A 20,869-nucleotide genomic window follows, 5' to 3' on the forward strand; every position below is an offset into this window, starting at 1 on the left:
AAGCTTTGGATGAATTGTGATCCAGGACCCTGCAGCACCTGAAGGTGACCCCCTGTGAACAGGGGGTCTCAAATGAAAGCCTGAGTGGAGGCTTGGCCTAGTAGGATGTGCTTTCATTTGAAATGAAAAAGGAAATAACAAAATTTCCTATTTTGTTTCTTTTTGTTTGCAAAATAAAACAAAAGAAAAACAAACTCAATTTTGTTTGTTTCTCATTTCATTTCTTTTTTTTTTTAATTTAAAACACTAGCATTCACAGCCAGCCCTGGGGCCCTGTTCCACTCACTCCCAAAAAATAGTGCCAACTAAATTTTAAACCTCCCCCCTCTCAGCTCTCAGGCTTCTGGCCTTGTGGCAAGCCCCCAGCTGCCTCCCTGCCATGATCCCTTTCCCATCATCTTACCCCATCTGTGGTCTGCAAAAGAAGATCTTCCCTAATCACTCCTGCTACACCAGTGCCATACTTCAAAATGACAGGGGCTAACCCGAGACTGGCATCATTTTGGAGTATGTTCTCAGGATAACCAGTACTATTATTAAATATGGCATCAGTATGACAGAAATGACTGGAGATTGCTCCTATCCCACTTTGCAGATCACAGATGTACTAAGATGATGGGGAAGAACTCTGGGTGGCAGTGGGATATGGCCAGAAGTCTGGGCATAGATTTTTTTTTTTTTTTTTTTTACAATTTTGGCAACACAGATTTGTTTTGGATGCGATATTGGAAAATAGAGTGGATTGCACAAACTGCTGCATAAATTGGTAAAACTAGTAATTTTACTGACATGCATGCTAGAAAATGTTCTGACCTACAAGCGTAAAAACACAGGGGGTAAATGCAGGTTAATTTATAAGAGACTGATTTTAAAAAGCATTTACATTCTTAAAATTGGGTTTTACACATATAAATGCACTTTGCATGTGTAAGTAGGCTTTTGAAAATTGCTACAATACATGCCTTTGAATTGTCTATAGGATATTCACATGAAAGTGTTCTTTACGTGTGTAAATGGCTTTTTAAAATGGTTACAACAGTATGTTACATTTGCATGTGTAATTTCTTTTAAAATTCACCTATATGAGTGTAAAACCTCCCTGCATATATATTTAAAGAAATAAGTAAAAATACATACGCAGAGCAGTTGCAAGCCATTTAGCTGGATAAATTCGGATTTATCCACCTAAATAGTGGATTTGCCACTAATTAGTTCAATAAGTCTTAAAAGTGCTACTTATCCACTTAAGTAAGATAGCCAGATAAGTCTCATATAGACCAAGCAATAAAATATAAGTGAAAATACCAAAAACTTTATGTATTCAATACAAGTCACATATTGCAACTTATCTTCCATAACTTTAAGATTTCCTGTAGTTGAGTGATGATAATTAATTGAAATTTTTACTTAACTCAGCCATGTAAATTATGCAAACAAATTCTAATTATTTTATATAAGGTCAAAATGGGCTACTTTATGACAGTGATATAAAACATTATGCCTATACTCCATTCTCTGTGTATTGTTAAAGTGACTTGATGAACAAGCACAAATTGGGGTCCACATAGGACATATTTTGAATTACAAGACCTGCTCAAATTAGTATTATGGAAAGATTAGGATCTGTGGTTAGATTCAGACTAGCAAGCAATTTATGTTGAAACAATCATTGTGAAGTGTTCGCCATTTCTTTAACATACAAGAAGTTACAGTCCAGTGATTATATCATGTTCTTTATGAAAATGATTCCGTGTCCTGGAAATTAGTTACTTTGACCTTGTATAGCGTAATCTATTTTGTGATTCAATTTTTTTTTTCCATTCTCAAAATTAGTAGAACGAAAAAGACATGTTGATTTTACATGTTAAATCTCATTTGCATAGCTTGTGAAGGCAATATCTTGGACTATTCTGGAATGAAAAGTTCCCTTTGGATTTGCACTGCATGTTAAGTGCTTGTTATAATATATTGTTCTTCATATATAATGAAACACATAATGGTTTTGTTGTTTAAAATGCATAATGCCTTGCCTAAACAAGATATCATAGAACTTCAGAAACACATGCATCTGGATTGATGGAAATGTGATAGCAATTGGTTTTATGCTTGCACTATATTTGATAGTTTTTGAAATGTAAATACTATTACAATATACAATATTAGTACTACACGATTATAGCTGAAATAGATATGCGTCTACTATAAAATCACTGATTGGACATGCAGCACTAGGACCATAGAGGAAAAACAATTGCTCACCTAGTAATCCAGGATTGGGAAATCTCCAAGAATCATTGTATGTTGAATACTGTGGATGACTGTAAGGACTTCCAGAGAAATCACTCCCTAAGTTTAAGAGACAAAATAGCATTAAAAAAATTATTTTATATTTTGTTGTTTACTTTAGTAATAGGACATATGCTAAAAAAGGAAAAAATGAAATATGCATAGGCATTATCACATGAAGAAAAATTAAAAGGTTTAATGAAATACTGCAATTGGATTATTTACATGTGGGAAGTTACCCTTTAAAATGTTCTAAAGACTCAAATCAATTGCGCAGACTAAATGGGCTATTTTGGTCTTTATCTGCCATTATTCACTGTTACGATCCCGGTCACTAGCCTAGTGACCGGGCTCTTACCTTCCTCCGTGGCGCCGCGAACCGCCGGGTTTCTGGCCTCCAGGGCCGCATGGCAGCGGCGTCTCCTCGTGGAGACGCCGTCAGGAACTCCTCCCCCCAGCCCTGGTACGCGCGCGCGCGAGGAGCCGTGTTTTGAAGCGTCTGCACCCGGATGTGCAGACACGCCTCTTTTGACGTCAGCTGATTGAGCAGGGGATTTAAGCCGGGACTTTTGAAGTTGCAATTCGCCTTGCAACGAGGTTTCTCTTCGGAGTGCTAGTTGCCATCGTTCGTCTGCCTATCTGGTTCCTGACTTCAGCCTGCCTGACTCTGGTATCGTTTATCTGCCTGCCTGGTTCCTGACTTCAGCCTGCCTGACTCTGGTATCGTTTATCTGCCTGCCTGGTTCCTGACTTCTGCCTGCCTGACTCTGGTATCGTTTATCTGCCTGCCTGGTTCCTGACTTCTGCCTGCCTGACTCCGGTATCGTTTGCCTGCCTGGTTCCTGATCTCTGCCTGCCTGACTCCGCTCTCTGCCTGCTTGTACCCCGGTTCGTATCGCTTCCTTGGATTCTTCTGTTATCACCTAAGACCCAGCGGTCCGGGTCCCTACAGGCTCCTCCTGGGGGGATCTCGGGCTTCCAGGGCGAAGACTCCTAAGCCCTAGCAACCCGGGCCTCTACAGCTCCTCTGGAGGGGTCACGGGTTTCCAGGTGAAGATTCATCGTTTCATCTAGTCTGCCTCCCGTCCGTCTCCCTCCGGCGGTCGGCCCAAGGATCCACTTCCGGATTGGTCAATCACAACAGTTTGCAAGGCCATGGATCCGGCAGATCTCGCTGGGCTTCAGGCCATTCCTGGGTTGGCACAACGCCTGGTGCAGCAGCAACAGTTGTTGGATTCGTTAGTAGCCACGGTTGAGCGCATGGCTACTCGAATGGACAATGAACCTCCTGGACAGGCTCCGCCTCCGGTTCCGGCTCCAGTAGTCACATTCCAGACTCAGACCCAGCTGCCTGCTCCTTCTCGTTATGCTGGGGATGCCAAAGCTTGCCGTGGATTTCTCAATCAGTGCTATGTGCGGTTCGCTCTACTTCCCAATCAGTTTCCTACTGATGCAGTCAAGGTGGCGTACATTTTCTCCCTGCTGGATGACAAGGCACTGAATTGGGCATCTCCTATGTGGGAGAAGAATGATGCCGCTCTCTCGAGTCTGGACCTCTTTGTGGCTGAGTTCAGGGCCGCGTTCGATGAGCCTGCTCGCCAAACTTCAGCGACTTCGGAGCTCTTGCAAATTCGCCAAGGACCACGTACACTGGCGGAGTACGCTCTGGAGTTCCGCACCCTGGCGCTTGAGGTGGGGTGGCGAGATGATGCCCTTCGGGGGATTTTTCTTGAAGGTCTAGCAGGCCGGATTAAAGACATTCTTGCTGCCAGAGAGCTCCCTGAAGATCTCAATGCTCTCATAGAGCTTGCTGGACGCATTGATCAGCGGTTGCAACAGCGGGCTAGAGAGGTACGCCCACTACGGCGCATGTCGCCACTAGCGCCGGTCTCGTCCAGACCTCTTGCCTCTGTTCCCCGGTCTACGGGGGCTACCGCAACACCATCTTCTGATGAGCCAATGCAGCTGGGAAGAACTACCCTGACTGAGGAGGAGAAGCGCCGCCGCAGGACACAAGGTCTGTGTTTGTATTGCGGCGGGAAAGGACATTTCCTGTCTAATTGCAAAGAACGGCCGGGAAACGCTCACGCCTAGGAGTAAGGGAGGAGTGTCCCCTGGGCTGTTTGAACGCTGCTCCTCAATGTACGGTACCGGTAACTTTAAAATTTCCCGAGGAGTCTTTTGAAACTTGGGCTCTGATCGACTCAGGGGCTGGAGGAAACTTCATTGCTCAGTCTCTGGTTGAGCGCCTGCAAATAGCTACTCAACCTCGGGAGCCCTCCTTGCGAGTCACCTCCATTCAAGGGACCCCATTGGCCGGGAGTATCTCCTTGGTTACAGCTCCGATTTCTCTCCAGACCGGCCTGTTCCACAGCGAGGTGATCTCTTTCCTGGTCTTGGAAAAGTCGGTACATCCTATAGTTCTTGGCCTACCGTGGTTACAGCAACACTCTCCTATAATTCACTGGGACAATTTACAGATTGCTCAATGGAGTCCACAGTGCTTCCAGTCCTGCATTACTACTACTGGGAGTTCTCCCATTACTCTGGCACATGCGGGGCCAATTCTTCCGGCGGTGTACAGTGAGTTTTCCGATGTATTTTCTAAGGAAAAGGCGGAGTTGCTGCCACAACACCGTCCCTTCGACTGTGCCATCGAGCTTCTTCCCGGTACTACACCACCCCGGGGTAGGGTGTATCCTTTATCCCAACCAGAGACTAAAGCCATGTCCGATTATATTAAGGAGAACCTCGCTAAGGGGTTTATACGTCAGTCTAAGTCTTCTGCAGGGGCAGGATTCTTTTTTGTAGCCAAAAAGGACGGATCTTTACGTCCTTGCATCGACTACCGTGGTTTAAATAGGATTACTAAAAAGAACCGCTACCCGTTACCCTTGATCCCAGAACTTTTGGACAGACTCCAGGGGGCTCGAGTTTTTACCAAACTGGACCTAAGAGGAGCCTACAATCTAGTGCGCATCCGTCCCGGGGATGAGTGGAAGACTGCTTTCAACACCCGGGACGGGCACTACGAATATCTGGTTATGCCATTCGGCTTGTGCAATGCTCCTGCCGTATTCCAGCATCTCATGAATGAGATTCTTAGGGAACTGCTAAACACTTGTGTCATTGTCTATCTGGATGATGTTCTCATATTTTCGCAAGATTTGGATTCTCATCGCCGACAGGTCCGGCAAGTTCTTCAGATTCTCCGAGACCAGCACCTTTACGCCAAACTGGAAAAATGTCTCTTTGAGCAGGACTCTTTGCCTTTCTTAGGGTATATCGTGTCTGCCACAGGATTTCGCATGGACCCAGAGAAGGTTTCGGCCATCAAGAAGTGGCCTCAGCCTACAGGATTAAAGGCGTTGCAACGCTTTCTGGGCTTCGCCAACTTTTACAGACACTTTATTCCAGGATACTCCCGGCTGGTGGCACCTTTGACAGCCTTAACAAGGAAAGGAGCGGATGTTCGCCACTGGTCTGCGGAGGCTTGTAAAGCGTTTCAAGATTTAAAGGACGCGTTTCTGTTGGATACTTGCCTACGACACCCTGATCCGTCACGTCCCTTCATAGTGGAGGTAGATGCGTCCAGTGTGGCGGTAGGTGCAGTACTTTCTCAGCACTCTAGTGCAGGAACTCTACTCCCATGCTCGTATTTCTCGAAGAGATTCACTCCTGCCGAAAACAATTACGGTATCGGCGATAAAGAACTTCTCGCCATCAAGTTGGCGTTTGAGGCATGGAGGCAGTGGCTAGAAGGAGCTCAGCACCAAATCACGGTGTACACTGACCATAAGAACCTGGAGTTTCTTTCCCAAGCCCAACGCCTCAATCCCAGGCAGGCGAGATGGTCATTGTTCTTTAGTCGGTTCGATTTTATCCTCAAGTACCGACCCGCCGCTAAGAACATCCGAGCCGATGCTCTGTCCCGTAACACCATCCTTGAGGAAAGGAGTGACTCTCCACAGTATATCATTGACCCAGCCAGGATTTCTCTTGACTGCACTAGTGTATCTCAGCAAGGACGAGTAGTAGTACCTCGACGAGACCGAAGGAAGGTTCTGGAGTGGGCTCACGACTCCCTTACAGGAGGTCATGCCGGCCGAGTAAGAACTCTCACTCTTTTGAATCGATTCTACTGGTGGCCTCGGGTACGTCAGGACGTTCAGGAATACGTGGCATCTTGCCCAGTATGTGCCAGGCAAAAGCCACTTTCTGGTCGACCTTGGGGCCTGCTACAACCGTTACCCATTGCCACAGAACCATGGACACATATTGCCACAGACTTTGTGGTAGATCTCCCTCCTTCAGAGGGTAAGACTGTAATTTGGGTTATTGTGGACCGTTTTTCTAAAATGGTACATCTCGTACCACTGGACAAACTGCCTTCTGCACCTGAGTTAGCAAAGCTGTTCGTACAACACATCTTTCGAGTCCATGGTCTTCCACAAAGTATAGTCTCTGACCGTGGACCTCAGTTTACAGCTCGCTATTGGCGAGCCCTTTGCAAACAGTTCGGGGTTCAGTTGAATTTCTCCACCGCTTTTCACCCCCAAAGTAATGGACAGACGGAAAGAATGAATCGGTCTCTCAAGTCTTTTCTCCGCAGTTTCATTTCTGAGAAAAGAGATAATTGGGTGGCGTTGTTGCCTTGGGCAGAATTTGCATATAATAACCATGAACACTCTGTCACGGGCCAATCACCTTTTCAAACGGTTTTTGGTCGTCATCTCAAACCTCCTGTCCCAGTTCCAGTGGAGGTGGCATCTCCTGCGGCTCAGTCAGCAGCAACTCAATTTCGTCACCTATGGTCGTCACTTCAGCATCGTCTTTCGTCTGCAGCACAGAAAGCACAGACAACAGCGAATCGTCATAGATGGGCTGCTCCGACACTACTACCTGGTACTAAAGTATGGTTAAGTACCAAGAATTTGCACCTTTCAGGTTACTCTCGCAAGTTGGCTCCTAAATTCTGTGGTCCATTTCCAGTGGCAGAACGTATTGGATTGGTATCCTACAGACTTCGACTGCCATCATCATTGCGCATTCACAATGTATTTCATGTGTCCCTGTTAAAACCTGTGGTCCACTCACGTTATCATCACCTCACTCCGGATGATGTCTCAGCATCGTCTCCTGGGGATCCGGTCTATCAAGTACACGAGGTACGGGACGTACGATTTCACAATCGTCGGTGGGAATATTTGCTAGCCTGGGAAGGCTGTGGTCCTGAGGAAGATTCCTGGGAACCTGCGCGGAACATCCTGGATAAGACTCTGCTGTCCCAATTTCACTTGGACAACCCTGGAAGGCCCGGTCCTTTAAAGAGGGGGCGTAAAGTGGGGGGTACTGTTACGATCCCGGTCACTAGCCTAGTGACCGGGCTCTTACCTTCCTCCGTGGCACCGTGAACCGCCGGGTTTCTGGCCTCCAGGGCCGCATGGCAGCGGCGTCTCCTCGTGGAGACGCCGTCAGGAACTCCTCCCCCCAGCCCTGGTACGCGCGTGCGCGAGGAGCCGTGTTTTGAGGCGTCTGCACCCGGATGTGCAGACACGCCTCTTTTGACGTCAGCTGATTGAGCAGGGGATTTAAGCCGGGACTTTTGAAGTTGCAATTCGCCTTGCAACGAGGTTTCTCTTCGGAGTGCTAGTTGCCATCGTTCGTCTGCCTATCTGGTTCCTGACTTCAGCCTGCCTGACTCTGGTATCGTTTATCTGCCTGCCTGGTTCCTGACTTCTGCCTGCCTGACTCTGGTATCGTTTATCTGCCTGCCTGGTTCCTGACTTCTGCCTGCCTGACTCTGGTATCGTTTATCTGCCTGCCTGGTTCCTGACTTCTGCCTGCCTGACTCCGGTATCGTTTGCCTGCCTGGTTCCTGATCTCTGCCTGCCTGACTCCGCTCTCTGCCTGCTTGTACCCCGGTTCGTATCGCTTCCTTGGATTCTTCTGTTATCACCTAAGACCCAGGGGTCCGGGTCCCTACAGGCTCCTCCTGGGGGGATCTCGGGCTTCCAGGGTGAAGACTCCTAAGCCCTAGCGACCCGGGCCTCTACAGCTCCTCTGGAGGGGTCACGGGTTTCCAGGTGAAGATTCATCGTTTCATCTAGTCTGCCTCCCGTCCGTCTCCCTCCGGCGGTCTGCCCAAGGATCCACTTCCGGATTGGTCAATCACAACAATTCACTATGGGGTAGATTTTTAAACCAGCGAGCGCAGGGTACATTTGTACGTGCTACCCGGCGCACACAAATGTAGACACGATTTTCTAACATGCTGCGCGCATGTTATAAAATCCAGGGTCGGCGTGTGCAAGGGGGTGCACACTTGTGCACCTTGCGCGCGCCGAGCCCTAGGGGAGTCCCGATGGTTTTCCCCGTTCCCTTCGAGGCCGCTCCAAAATCGGAGTGGCCTCGGAGGGAACCTTTCTTCCGCTCCCCCCACCTTCCCCTCCCTTCCCCTATCTAACCCATCCCCCAGCCCTACCTAAATATTTCAAATATTTACGCCTGCCTCTAGCAGGCATATCTTGCGCACACTGGCCGGCTGCTGGCACGCCATCCTCTGGCACAGCCACTGTGCCGAAGGCCTCGGTCCCGCCCCCGGACCTGTGCCATGCCCCTGCCCCTTCCCATCCCTTTTTCAAAGCCCCGGGACATACGCATGTGCCGGGGCTTGTGTGCGCCGCCGAGCCTATGCAAAATAGGCTCGGCGGCGCACAGGAGGGATTTTAAAGGGTTACGTGCATATATTACACACGTAACCCTTTGAAAATCTACCCCTAAATTACTGTGTTACTATGTTGGGCACCTATTGAGTAATAGCATATTAATGCATATTAAAATGCCAAAATCAGCACTCATTGTACGTTAAAAAATGTTAATGCAGAAAATAGCACATTATCAGAAATTAGTACACACTACTTTATACAATAAAAGTAATGAGCTGCATCACATGCAAATATATGAAAAACAGCTTAGTAATATGCAGTGACGTAGCAAGGTCTCCAGGGCCTGGGGCCAATACATTTGTGTTTCCTCCCCTGTGATTCCCTCCTTCCCACCACCACCATCCTCCTTGTAGAAATGCTTAAGGTCACAGAAACACAAGACATTTCAAATAATACCCTCTTCTTGCCTTCTACCTGCATGCGGATAAAAAAAACAAAACAAAAAGAGGACAGCATGGCATCTGGGGGCTTTGGACCCCCACACCTCCCCTCACTATGCCACTGATAATATGCAAAAGGTTTAAGTGGGATCATGGTAAACATGAACCTTCAAGTCAACAGGAATCAATCATTCTGGTGACAGCAGGGCAGAAGCAACTGGGGATCACTCCTGTCCTTTTACAGGCGAGCAACTCGTGAAGGTAGGCAGGGGCCCAGAAGGCAGCATGCTTGTAGGGCGGCCTCCAGAAGAGGTTGTTCTTATTTGAAATTTTGAGGGGTGCGGATGGGATTTGCACGAGAGGGTGAGGCAATAGTTTACTGAATAGTATTACAGAAACTTAATTAGATTTTAATGCAGTTTAGTAAATAGGCCTCTTGAACAGGTATCTACCTTCACAGTTTTATGTATGCCATCATTTTCAATAAAAGTGCTGTGCTGAAATTAAAGTGCATACACTTGTTAGTTTATGACTGTTTTAGATCATATGCTAACTGGCATGTAGGGTTTAAGGGTTATCCATATGGCTCTTTATCCAACAGAAGAAAATAGGATAATGCATAAACATTGGCAAGTTAAGTGTAAGACAATGATAAGACAGGCTAAGAGAGAATTTGAAAAGAAGTTGGCCGTAAAGGCAAAAACTCACAGTAAAAACTTTTTAAAATATATCCGAAGCAGAAAGCCTGTGAGGGAGTCAGTAGCACCGTTAGATGATCGAGGGGTTAAAGGGGCACTTAGAGAAGATAAGGCCATCGTGGAAAGATTAAATGATTTCTTTTCTTCGGTGTTTACTGAAGAGGATGTTGGGGAGGTACCCGTACTGGAGAAGGTTTTCATGGCTAATGATTTAGATGGACTAAACCAAATCACGGTGAACCTAGAAGATGTGGTAGACCTGATTGACAAACTTAAGAGTAGTAAATCACCTGGACCGGATGGTATATACCCCAGAGTTCTGAAGGAACTAAAAAATGAAATTTCAGACCTATTAGTAAAAATTTGTAACCTGTCATTAAAATCATCCATTGAACCTGAAGACTGGAGGATAGCTAATGTAACCCCCATATTTAAAAAGGTCTCCAGAGACGATCCGGGAAACTACAGACCAGTTAGTCTGACTTCAGTGCCAGGAAAAATAGTGGAAAGTATTCTAAACATCAAAATCACAGAACATATAGAAAGACATGGTTTAATGGAAGAAAGTCAGCACGGTTTTACCCAAGACAAGTCTTGCCTCACAAATCTGCTTCACTTTTTGGAAGGAGTTAATAAACATGTGGATAAAGGTGAACCTGTAGATGTAGTGTACTTGGATTTTCAGAAGGCATTTGACAAAGTTCCTCATGAGAGGCTTCTAGGAAAAATAAAAAAGTCATGGGATAGGTGGCGATGTCCTTTCGTGGATTACAAACTGGCTGAAAGACAGGAAACAGAGAGTAGGATTAAATGGACAATTTTCTCAGTGGAAGGGTGTGGGCAGTGGAGTGCCTCAGGGATCTGTATTGGGACCCTTACTTTTCAATATATTTATAAATGATCTGGAAAGAAATACGAGAAGTGAGGTAATCAAATTTGCAGATGATACAAAATTGTTCAGAGTAGTTCAATCACAAGCAGATTGTGATAAATTGCAGGAAGATCATGTGAGGCTGGAAAATTGGGCATCAAAATGGCAGATGAAATTTAATGTGGACAAGTACAAGGTGATGCATATAGGGAAACTAACCCATGCTATAGTCACACTATGTTAGGTTCCATACTAGGTGCTACTACCCAAGAAAGAGATCTAGGTGTCATAGTGGATAACACATTGAAATCGTTGGTTCAGTGTGCTGCGATAGTCAAAAAAGCAAACAGAATGTTGGGAATTATTAGAAAGGGAATGGTGAATAAAACGGAAAATGTCATAATGCCTCTGTATCGCTCCATGGTGAGACCGCACCTTGAATACTGTGTACAATTCTGGTCGCCGCATCTCAAAAAAGATATAATTGCGATGGAGAAGGTACAGAGAAGGGAGACCAAAATGATAAAGGGAATGGAACAGCTCCCCTATGAGGAAAGACTAAAGAGGTTAGGACTTTTCAGCTTGGAGAAGAGACGGCTGAGGGGGGATATGATAGAGGTGTTTAAAATCAACTAATCGGAGAAAGTTCTTTTTCACTCAACGCACAATTAAACTCTGGAATTTGTTGCCAGAAGATGTGGTTAGTGCAGTTAGTATAGCTGTGTTTAAAAAAGGATTGGATAAGTTCTTGGAGAAGAAGACCATTACCTGCTATTAATTAAGTTAACTTGCATAGTAGCCACTGCTATTGCTAGCAGCGGTAGCATGGAATAGACTTGGTTTTTGGGTACTTGCCAGGTTCTTGTGGCCTGGATTGGCCACTGTTGGAAACAGGATGCTGGGCTTGATGGACCCTTGGTCTGACCCAGTATGACATGTTCTTATGTTCTTAAGCTGAGCCAGTCCTGGTTGTACCTCTTTGAATATATGCACTTGCAGTTGCAATTTTCTTAAAGAAATTAGAACTACAGGGCCAGTTTTTAAAAGGGTTATGCATGTAAATCCGTAGGATTAGTGCGCGTAACCGGGTTTACGTGTGGCGGGCCTATTTTAAATGGCCCAGCAACGCATGTAAAGCCCTGGGATGCGTGTAAGTCCCAGGGCTTGCAAAAAGGGGAGGTCCAGGGGTGAGGCGGGGTGGGGTCAGGCTCCTGGCACAGCGTCCATATTTGCCGCTGTGCCGGGGATCGCGCACTGGCAGTTGGCTGGCATGCGCAACGTATTTCAGCCCCAAGGCTGAAGTAAGTTTTGAGATTTAAAAAAAACAAAGTAAAAGGTAGGGGGGAAAGGGCGGGGGAGGTAGGGGAAGGGAAGGGAAGGTGGGGTGGGTGGGTAGGAAAGTTCCCTCTGAGGCCATTCCGATTTCGGAGTGGCCTGGGAGGTAACGGGGAAAGGCAGTGTGGCTCGACGTGAGCTCAGCACGCGTAGGTGCATAATTGTGCACCCCCTTGTGCGTACTGACCCCCGATTTTATAACATGTGCGCGCCTGTGCACGCATGTTATAAAATCAGGTATACATGTGTGCGCGCCAGGTAGTGTGTGCACATGTACGCCACGTGTGCTCCTTTTAAAATCTACCCCACAATCTTTAAATTCAGTGCGACAAATCCAGAACTGGATCAACCTCTGCCCTGCAACTCAGAGCCATGTGGTATCACAATGGGCCTTATATCTACATTTAGAATAGTTACAGGCATTTATGTTGATTTAATGTACAGTAGAATTATTTTACTGAACATTGTGATACATACCAAAACATTTGTAAAAACCTCAAAATATACATATTTTGCTCTGATATTTCTAAAGGGAGTTCAGAAACTGCATGGCAGGGAAAAAACAAAAAAGGGAAAGAAAAGGATCAGAAAAGAAAAATGCAGAGAAAAAAATTTGCATGGTTAAAAATTGTTCAGGTAATATTCAAATATTGGCTAGATTCATTCTTTGCCTTCATTGTATGCAAATCTATCTCATGCAAATTAATTGTGGATATCCTGAAAACCTGGCCTGTTTGTAGCATGTGAGGACTGGAGTTTGCCCTCTCTGGTCTAAGTGACTGTAAACTCTGATTCCACTAGGATATATTATCTGAAACTGAAAACTACTGAAATGCCAATATCAAAATATTCTTTCTTAAAAGTAGATTCTTTACTGCTCTTGATATCCTTTATTAGAACAACATAACAGATGCTGTTGTATGCAAACTTTCGAGACTACACAGATCCCCTCTTCAAGTGTCACAGTCAAATCTGAAGAAGTAACCTGTGTGATCTCAAGAGCTCATTTACAACCTCTCTGGATAATTCTTACATTCATTCACTAAAATATATCATGGCCTACAAAGAATCCGGTTTTCTACAGGATTAACGCAGATGTTAGAAATGTGCACTATTTTGAAAGCAAATTTCTTATATTTGCTCTCTGGCAAACCCAGTTAGATTATTTTCTTAACGCTTACAGTACAGTCTTTCATACATATATTGTAATGCCATGAGGCAAACAGTGACACAGTAATTTGTAAAATCTGCATGACAATGTCAGCCATGATCTTGCTGTTTTCATTTGTATAAGTTTGCAGGCAACACATGCTATTTTTAGGTCATTTGATATCTTTCTATCCAATCAAAATCTTACAAAGAGTCCATAATATTAATGCCATAAAATATAAGGAAATATGGCTGGACAAATGATGAGCTGGGTTCTTGTGGATTAAGTGAAAACATCCATAGAGTTTATTTTATGTGATTTCAAAAGAACATTTCTAAAAAAAAAACCCCAAAAAGTGGACCATCTAATTTCAGCATACATTTTTAGTTTTAGCTGATTAAGTTGTGGTCCTACATATATATATATTGGATAAATTATCCGTGTTGCTAGCTCATTTATATTGCATTATCAGGACTTATCTTTGTTTTTGCAACTATAATTTTTGGTGGGGTCTCAGAGTTCACCGTTACTATTGGGATAAAATGTAAGATGGTAACTTTCAAACTGATGCGCATGTGCAAATGTGCGTGCGTTTGCCGGCGCACGCGCATGGACGTGCCGATTTTATAACATACGTGCGTTTTTGCACGCATGTTATAAAATCAGCTACCCGCGTGCACATGCACGCACAATTTTATATCGATGCATGCATGTACATGAAAATCCTGTCTTGAGCCCTTAAGGGGGAGATTTTAGTAGATACGCGCGGTGACAAAATAGGCCTATTTCCCAGTTCCCTCCCAGTTTGCTCCAGTAAAGGAGTGGACTTCCTAAACCCCTGCCTAACTTGCCTCCCTTTTACCCTACTAGCCTCGGCCCCTAAAACCCCACTGATTACCCTTTTTTTTTTAATTTAACTACTTCCCATCTGTCCATAGCAGAAGCAAGTTACGCGGTTGTGGGATCTCGGCATGTGCTAGTGCGCGTAACTGACTTCATGGGTCCCAGCCCACCCATGCCCCACCTTCTCCCCGCCTCACCCCTTTTTCGCCAAACCTTTTTTTATCCGCGTACCAGGAGATACGCATGTGGCTGCGGGCCTCTTAAAATCTGTGCGGCTCGTGCGTGTCCAGTCATGCACATATCTCCCGGATTTGTCATGCGTAGGGCTTTTAAAATTTGTCCTTAAAGCAACATCCCAGTGACACAGATGTTGACAAAATTCTTTGCAGTCAAGCTGCTCCTAGAAAAGTTATTGCCAATCAGATTATGTTTCATTTGGCTATTATGAACATTGAATATACATAAGAAGGGTAATTGAATAACGGTCAAATTCAGGTGTTCATTGTACACCCAGATTTTCCTGAGAAATTTCAAAGCAAACTTATCCTTCCCTAATTGGCTGAGTATGCACAGAATTGTCCATACACAAAGTTACATCTGCTCCAAACAGGGCATAACTTGTGCATGGCAACCTATTTGCATATGTTTGAAAATATGAAAATATGCATGCAAGTCATAACCCAGCCCTAACTTTGCCATCTGCAATGCCTACTCCCTGTGCATAAACGTATGCACGAATCCAGGTTATACACGTACTTTTATGTGCACTGGCCCCCAGTTCATTTTCAAAGTACCACTAGGAATGGTCATTTTTAAACAGGTGCGTGGGTGCACATGTGCGCGCATTTTCCGGCTCGCGGCTAGAGATGCCTCCATTTTATAACATGCATATGTAAATGCATGCATGACATGTTATGAAATAGCCTGGACATGCGAACATGTGTGCACAATTTTAAATGGATATAGGCATGTGCACACAAATGCCGCTTCTACCACATAAGTGGGGGAATTTTATAAGGGATACATGCTGACATCATTCGCCGTTTTCCCAGTTCGCCCAGTTTAGGGATAGAACTTACAAAGCCCCCTATTTTAATAGTCTCCCTTCCCCCATTAGCCCCAACCCTTAAAATCCTGCTGACTAGCCTAGAATTTTTTGTTTTAATACTTACACGCCATCCATAGCAGAGAGAAATGTACACGGCGGGGAACCCTGGCTTGCGCAAGGACACATAAGTATTTACGCACACATTTCTTGGCCAGGCCCCAACAGGTCCATGCCCCACCCAGACCACGCCCATGCTCTGCCCCTTTTCAGAAACTTTTTACTTGTGTGCACAGTGGGAGATACATTCATCCTTGGGTGGCTTGGCACATGCCGTCTAAACTAGTGTGGGTATCTCCCGGTTTTGGTGCATGTAGGATTTTTAAAATGCACCTTTAAGTGTTTTATTCATTTAAGCCACTTTAAAAATCAAGCCCGTAAGGGGTGATTTTCAGTGTACATTAAACATGGGTTTATGTATTCAAATTGTTCATTATAAAATTGTCCGTGGTTTGTGTGCACAAAAGTAGGTGTGTAACCGAATTTCACGCACACTTTTGTGCACAGAAAAGATAAGCATTCCAGGGGTTGGAGTTGGGATTTACATGTATATGTCTGATTTTAAAAAGTATGCATGCAAATTAGCATGCACAAGTTACACATTGCAAAAAGGAAGTGTAAGTTTGTGTCAGTGAGTTTGTTCATGTTACTTTTCAGGGCTGGTAAGATGTGTGTAGAACCACGGAATGGTTCTGAGAAATCCAGGCCCAGATTACTTATAGCCTGGTATATGGCCCTACTCCTTAGGATCTAGATTGGTCTTTATGGGATTCAAAAGGTATGCTGGAACAACAGGAAGGAATTCCTGGCATTTAGAAGCTTTGGAGATCAAATGACAATGTGGGATCTCAGTGGAAGATCCATAAGCTATTTTTCATAAGAACATATGATTTGTCACATTGGATTAGACTAAAGGTCCATCAAGCCTAGTATCCTGTTTACAACAGTAGCCATTCCAGGTCACAAGTACCTGGCAGGATCCCAAAAGGTCAATAGATTCCAGGAATAAGCAGTGGGTTTCCCCAAGCCCACCTTAATAATGGTTTATGGACTTTTCTTCCAGGAACTTGTCCAAATATTTTTTAAACAGCTACAATAATAGCATTTACAAAATCCTCTGGCCATGAATTCCAGAGTTTAATTATGCATTGAGTAAAAGAATATTTTCTCCTTTTTGTCTTAAGTGTATTAGTTATTAACTTCATTGCGTGTCCCCTAGTCTTTGTACTTTTTGAAAGACTAAACAACCGATTCGCGTTTACCCGTTCCACCCCTTTATCATTTTTTTCATCTTTCTATGTAGCTTTTCTAATTCTGTTACATCTTTTTTTAGATGAGTTGATCAGAACTGCACCCAATACAGAGAAATTAAGACATTATTTATTTTTTTATTTAGAGAATTTTATATACCGACAGCCGTTTGCACATCGTATCGGTTTACATATAACTTATAATAACTTATATATTCTTTATTATAGTCTCCATTCCTTTCCTAATAATTCTTAGCATTCTATTTGCTTTCTTTGTTGCTGCTGCACACTAAGTAGAGGATTTCAATATATTATCCATGATGATGCCTATTTCCTTTCTTGGGTGGTGATTACCAATGTTTCATTTTGCAGCTATAATTTGGGTTGTTCTTCCCTATATGTATCACTTTCTGCTTGTCAATATTAAATATCATATGCCATTTGGATGTCCAGTCTCCCAGTCTCGCAAGATCCTTTTTCAGTTCTGATGGGATGTTATTTTATGTGATGTGAACTTATTGAAGCTCTGAGTTAATCCTGTAAGTAGAAGTTGTGTCTGAATTAGTTACTGTGTCTGTCCATAGAAAGGAATTATTGTGTAAATTAACCTGAACTAAATAACTGGATTGGATTTAAGCCTTGCCGTGTTAGTGTTTGCAACCTTGATTTAAGTTTCCTGTTTATTTCTTCCTGCAGTAAATTATAAGTCAGGGGATGTTTACATTATCGCCTTATCTATAAATAAATCAGCATTGAGAGATCATTACTAACATGATTTGCAATGCAAGACTCTGCTTGGAAAATTGGTGTAAAATGCACATTTTTGCTGATTTCCTTATACAGACTGTTTGAAAATTACCTTCTGTTTAAATGCAATTTGTCACTGTGATATCTTGGCAGGTTTTGATATTAATCTCCCAAGTCAGATATCTTTGCCTTCTGGGCTAACATCAGGAGATTCCATCACCTTCCAGCCCACTGAGCTAATCCTTTTAGTATTTTATTTTTAGACTGCCAGGTTATTACACTTAGGCATTCACTTCCTGCCTACCACAATACAATGAAAGTCAATATTTCCTTTACTTACTTTTCCATATCTCTTGGGCAATCAGTTCTTTATGGTCAAAAGTCTGCAGGCAACACTTCTTTCTCTAGTCTGCTGCCTAAAATCACAGTTCAGATAAAGGTCTCTGTATCCTACATCTCCTAATACTTTTCACTCCCACTTCATTTTTCAGGCATCCTTTATACCAGTGGTTCTCAACCTTTTTTCTGTCGGGACACACCTGACAGATGGTTCTCACATGCGTGACACACTGACCCATGATCGTCACAGGGCTAGATGTAAATGTACAGTTTGCATCCACGGGAACCCCCCTGATCCACAATAATGGATGTAAAGCAGAATTATGACATTCCCCAATCAACTCATCTACAAAAAAGATATTCTGGTTCTGGTGTCATCTCAGTAACAGCAACTCAAACTCCTTCTACTTTCAGGCTCAATAGCCCTACTTATGAAAAGACAGCAGTTTACCACCAATGCATGTCCTCTTGAGAAAACGCAACAAATAAGACTGATAAAACACTTACATGCTAGTAAAATATCTCTGTAACAGACACAGAACCGACCTAACATACTCCCAGGATCTGTAGTAATGCACATAAACTAATCCACACACAGTTACACCTGTATTATGGAATACACTCAAACAGGAGCAACCCTATCTATGAAAAGGCAACACTATAAATATTAAAATCAGGCCCTAAAAACCAATACACCTCTTATTAGGAAAACAGAACTAACAAGCAGCTATAGATCCCCACACAGAAATAATTGTAAAACTATACTAATAAGCAGAATAAATGTTTCACAACAACTATGAACAGAATAACATCCAACAATTAAAAACTCATAAAAACTATTAAAAATTCTCCAAACACCAATAAAATATTTCAAAAAAAGCAGACACATCACATAATATTAAATAATTAAAATGGCAGTCAATCAAGAAAAATAAACTTAAAAAGCCACCTTTACTTACCCCCTCCAGCAGCTGTCCTACTCCTCTTCCATGCAGGCTGTAGCACACACCAGAAGCAGCAGTAGTGGCTAAGCTCTATACTCATGGTCCTCTTCCTTAGGGCCCATGTCTCTCACACACACACACCATACCAGTCATGCCCCCATGACCAGTTTCTGTCTCTCACACACCAATCATCTCCCAGTCTTTGACAAACACACCAGTCACCTTCCTGAACAGTTTCTCTCATGCCATACACACACACACAGGCTTCCCACTCCCGTGTTCCACTTACATATATGGGCTTCTCACTCTCATAATCACTTTCTCTTTCTCACATACACTCACCAGTCTCTCACTCCCATGCTTGTTCTCTCCACATGCACAGGCTTCTCATTCCCATAATCACTTTCTTTCTCTCACACATACACACACACCAGTCACCTGATCTCTCTCATGCATACACACACACAGGCTTCCCACTCCCATGTTCTCTTTCAGATATACAGGCTTCTCACTCCCGTGCTGTATCTCACACACTCCCATGCTCACTCTTCACATGCACAGGCTTCTTATTCCCATAATCACTTTCTTTCTCTCTCTCACATACACACAAACACACACCAGTCACTTGATCTCTCTCATGCATATACACACACACATAGGCTTCCCACTCTCATGTTCTCTTTCAGATATACAGGCTTCTCACTCCCATGCTGTGTCTCACACACACACAGGTTTCTCACTCCCATGCCCACTCTTCACCTGCACAGGCTTTTCATTCCCATAATCACTTTCTCTCTCTCACACATACACACACACCCGTCACCTGATCTCTCTCATGCATACACACACACAGGCTTCCCACTCCCATGTTCTCTTTCAGATATACAGGCTTCTCACTCCCGTGCTGTATCTCACACACTCCCATGCTCACTCTTCACATGCACAGGCTTCTTATTCCCACATACACATACACACACACCCGTCACCTGATCTCTCTCATGCATGCATACACACACATACACAGGCTTCCCACTTCCATGTTCTGTCTTACATACACAGGCTTCTCCCTCCCATGCTGTGTCTCACACACACCCAGGTTCTCACTCCCATGCTCACTCTCTTCACATGCACAGGCTTCTCATTCCCATAATCACTTTCTCTGTTACACACACATACACACACACCAGTCTCTCTCTCTCATTTCCATGCTCGCTCTCCACGTGCACAGGCTTCTCATTCCCTGAATCACATTCTCTCTCTCACATTCACATACACACCAGTCACACCGTCACCTTACCAACCAGTCTCTCTCATATACATGCACACACACAGGCTTCCCACTCCCATGCTTTCTCACATACCCAGATTTCTCACTTCCATGCTTTTTCTCTCTCTCTCTCTCTCTCACACACACACAAACACACATCCCTGACTGTCTCACATACACATCAGTCATCTCCTTGAGCAGTCACTTTCATTGTCTCTCACATATACACATACATCAGCTCTCTGACCAGTTTCTCTCAATCACACACATACTCTCGATCAAATACATTCTCTCACTTACACACAGGCTCTCAATCACACACATTCTCTCACACACAGGCTGGCTGGCTGCTTCTCTCTCTTTCTGTCACTCACTTCCTCTCTCTCTCTCTCCCCCCCCCCCCCCAACGGTAGCTGCTCCTCCTCCTCCAGCCCCCGCAGGCCAATAAGGAAGAATTCCATCGATCGCGGGAGGCTCCTGCTGCTCTCTCCTCTCCCGATTACCGTCTGCTGCAATAGCTTGGGGGCCGATGCTGCAGCGGCCGCTGCTACTTCATCACGCGGCACGGCCTTTCTTCTTCCCGCGCACCGCGTATCACTTCCTGGTCCGGGGGGGGGAATGCAGGCGCGGGAAGAAGAAAAGGCCAGCCGCGGATGCCACAGATTTTTTTTTTTTTGCACCGCTGCCGTTGCCGCTGGGCTTGAACGTGCTGATAGCCCGGCGGCAACGGCAGCAGGGAAGAACGAGCAGCGGGAGGGACCGGGAGCCACGCGACACACCTGCCGGTGCTTGGCGACACACTGGTGTGTCGCCAAGCACCGGTTGAGAACCGCTGCTTTATACCACTACAAGAGATTATCTTTTTCAAGTTTAATTCTCCTCCTATCTCTCATGTCAATTATAACTCAGGCCACCCCTACTATACT

The 20,869-nt window shown here is 44.5% G+C and overlaps 1 protein-coding gene across 2 annotated transcripts in view; it reads right to left on the reverse strand.

The window, feature by feature from the left end:
- The window catches only part of PAX5 (paired box 5), a 752,119-nt gene that overhangs the window by 44,590 nt on the left and 686,660 nt on the right, over positions 1–20,869 (reverse strand). For both annotated transcript variants that reach the window (XM_029602903.1, XM_029602894.1), the window contains one exon: positions 2,260–2,346. In XM_029602903.1, coding sequence (XP_029458763.1) covers positions 2,260–2,346 — 87 coding nt within the window. The remainder of the gene's footprint in view (positions 1–2,259; positions 2,347–20,869) is intronic.

This window comes from Rhinatrema bivittatum, chromosome 1 (genome assembly GCF_901001135.1).
Source record: "Rhinatrema bivittatum chromosome 1, aRhiBiv1.1, whole genome shotgun sequence".
Lineage (NCBI taxonomy): Eukaryota > Metazoa > Chordata > Amphibia > Gymnophiona > Rhinatrematidae > Rhinatrema > Rhinatrema bivittatum.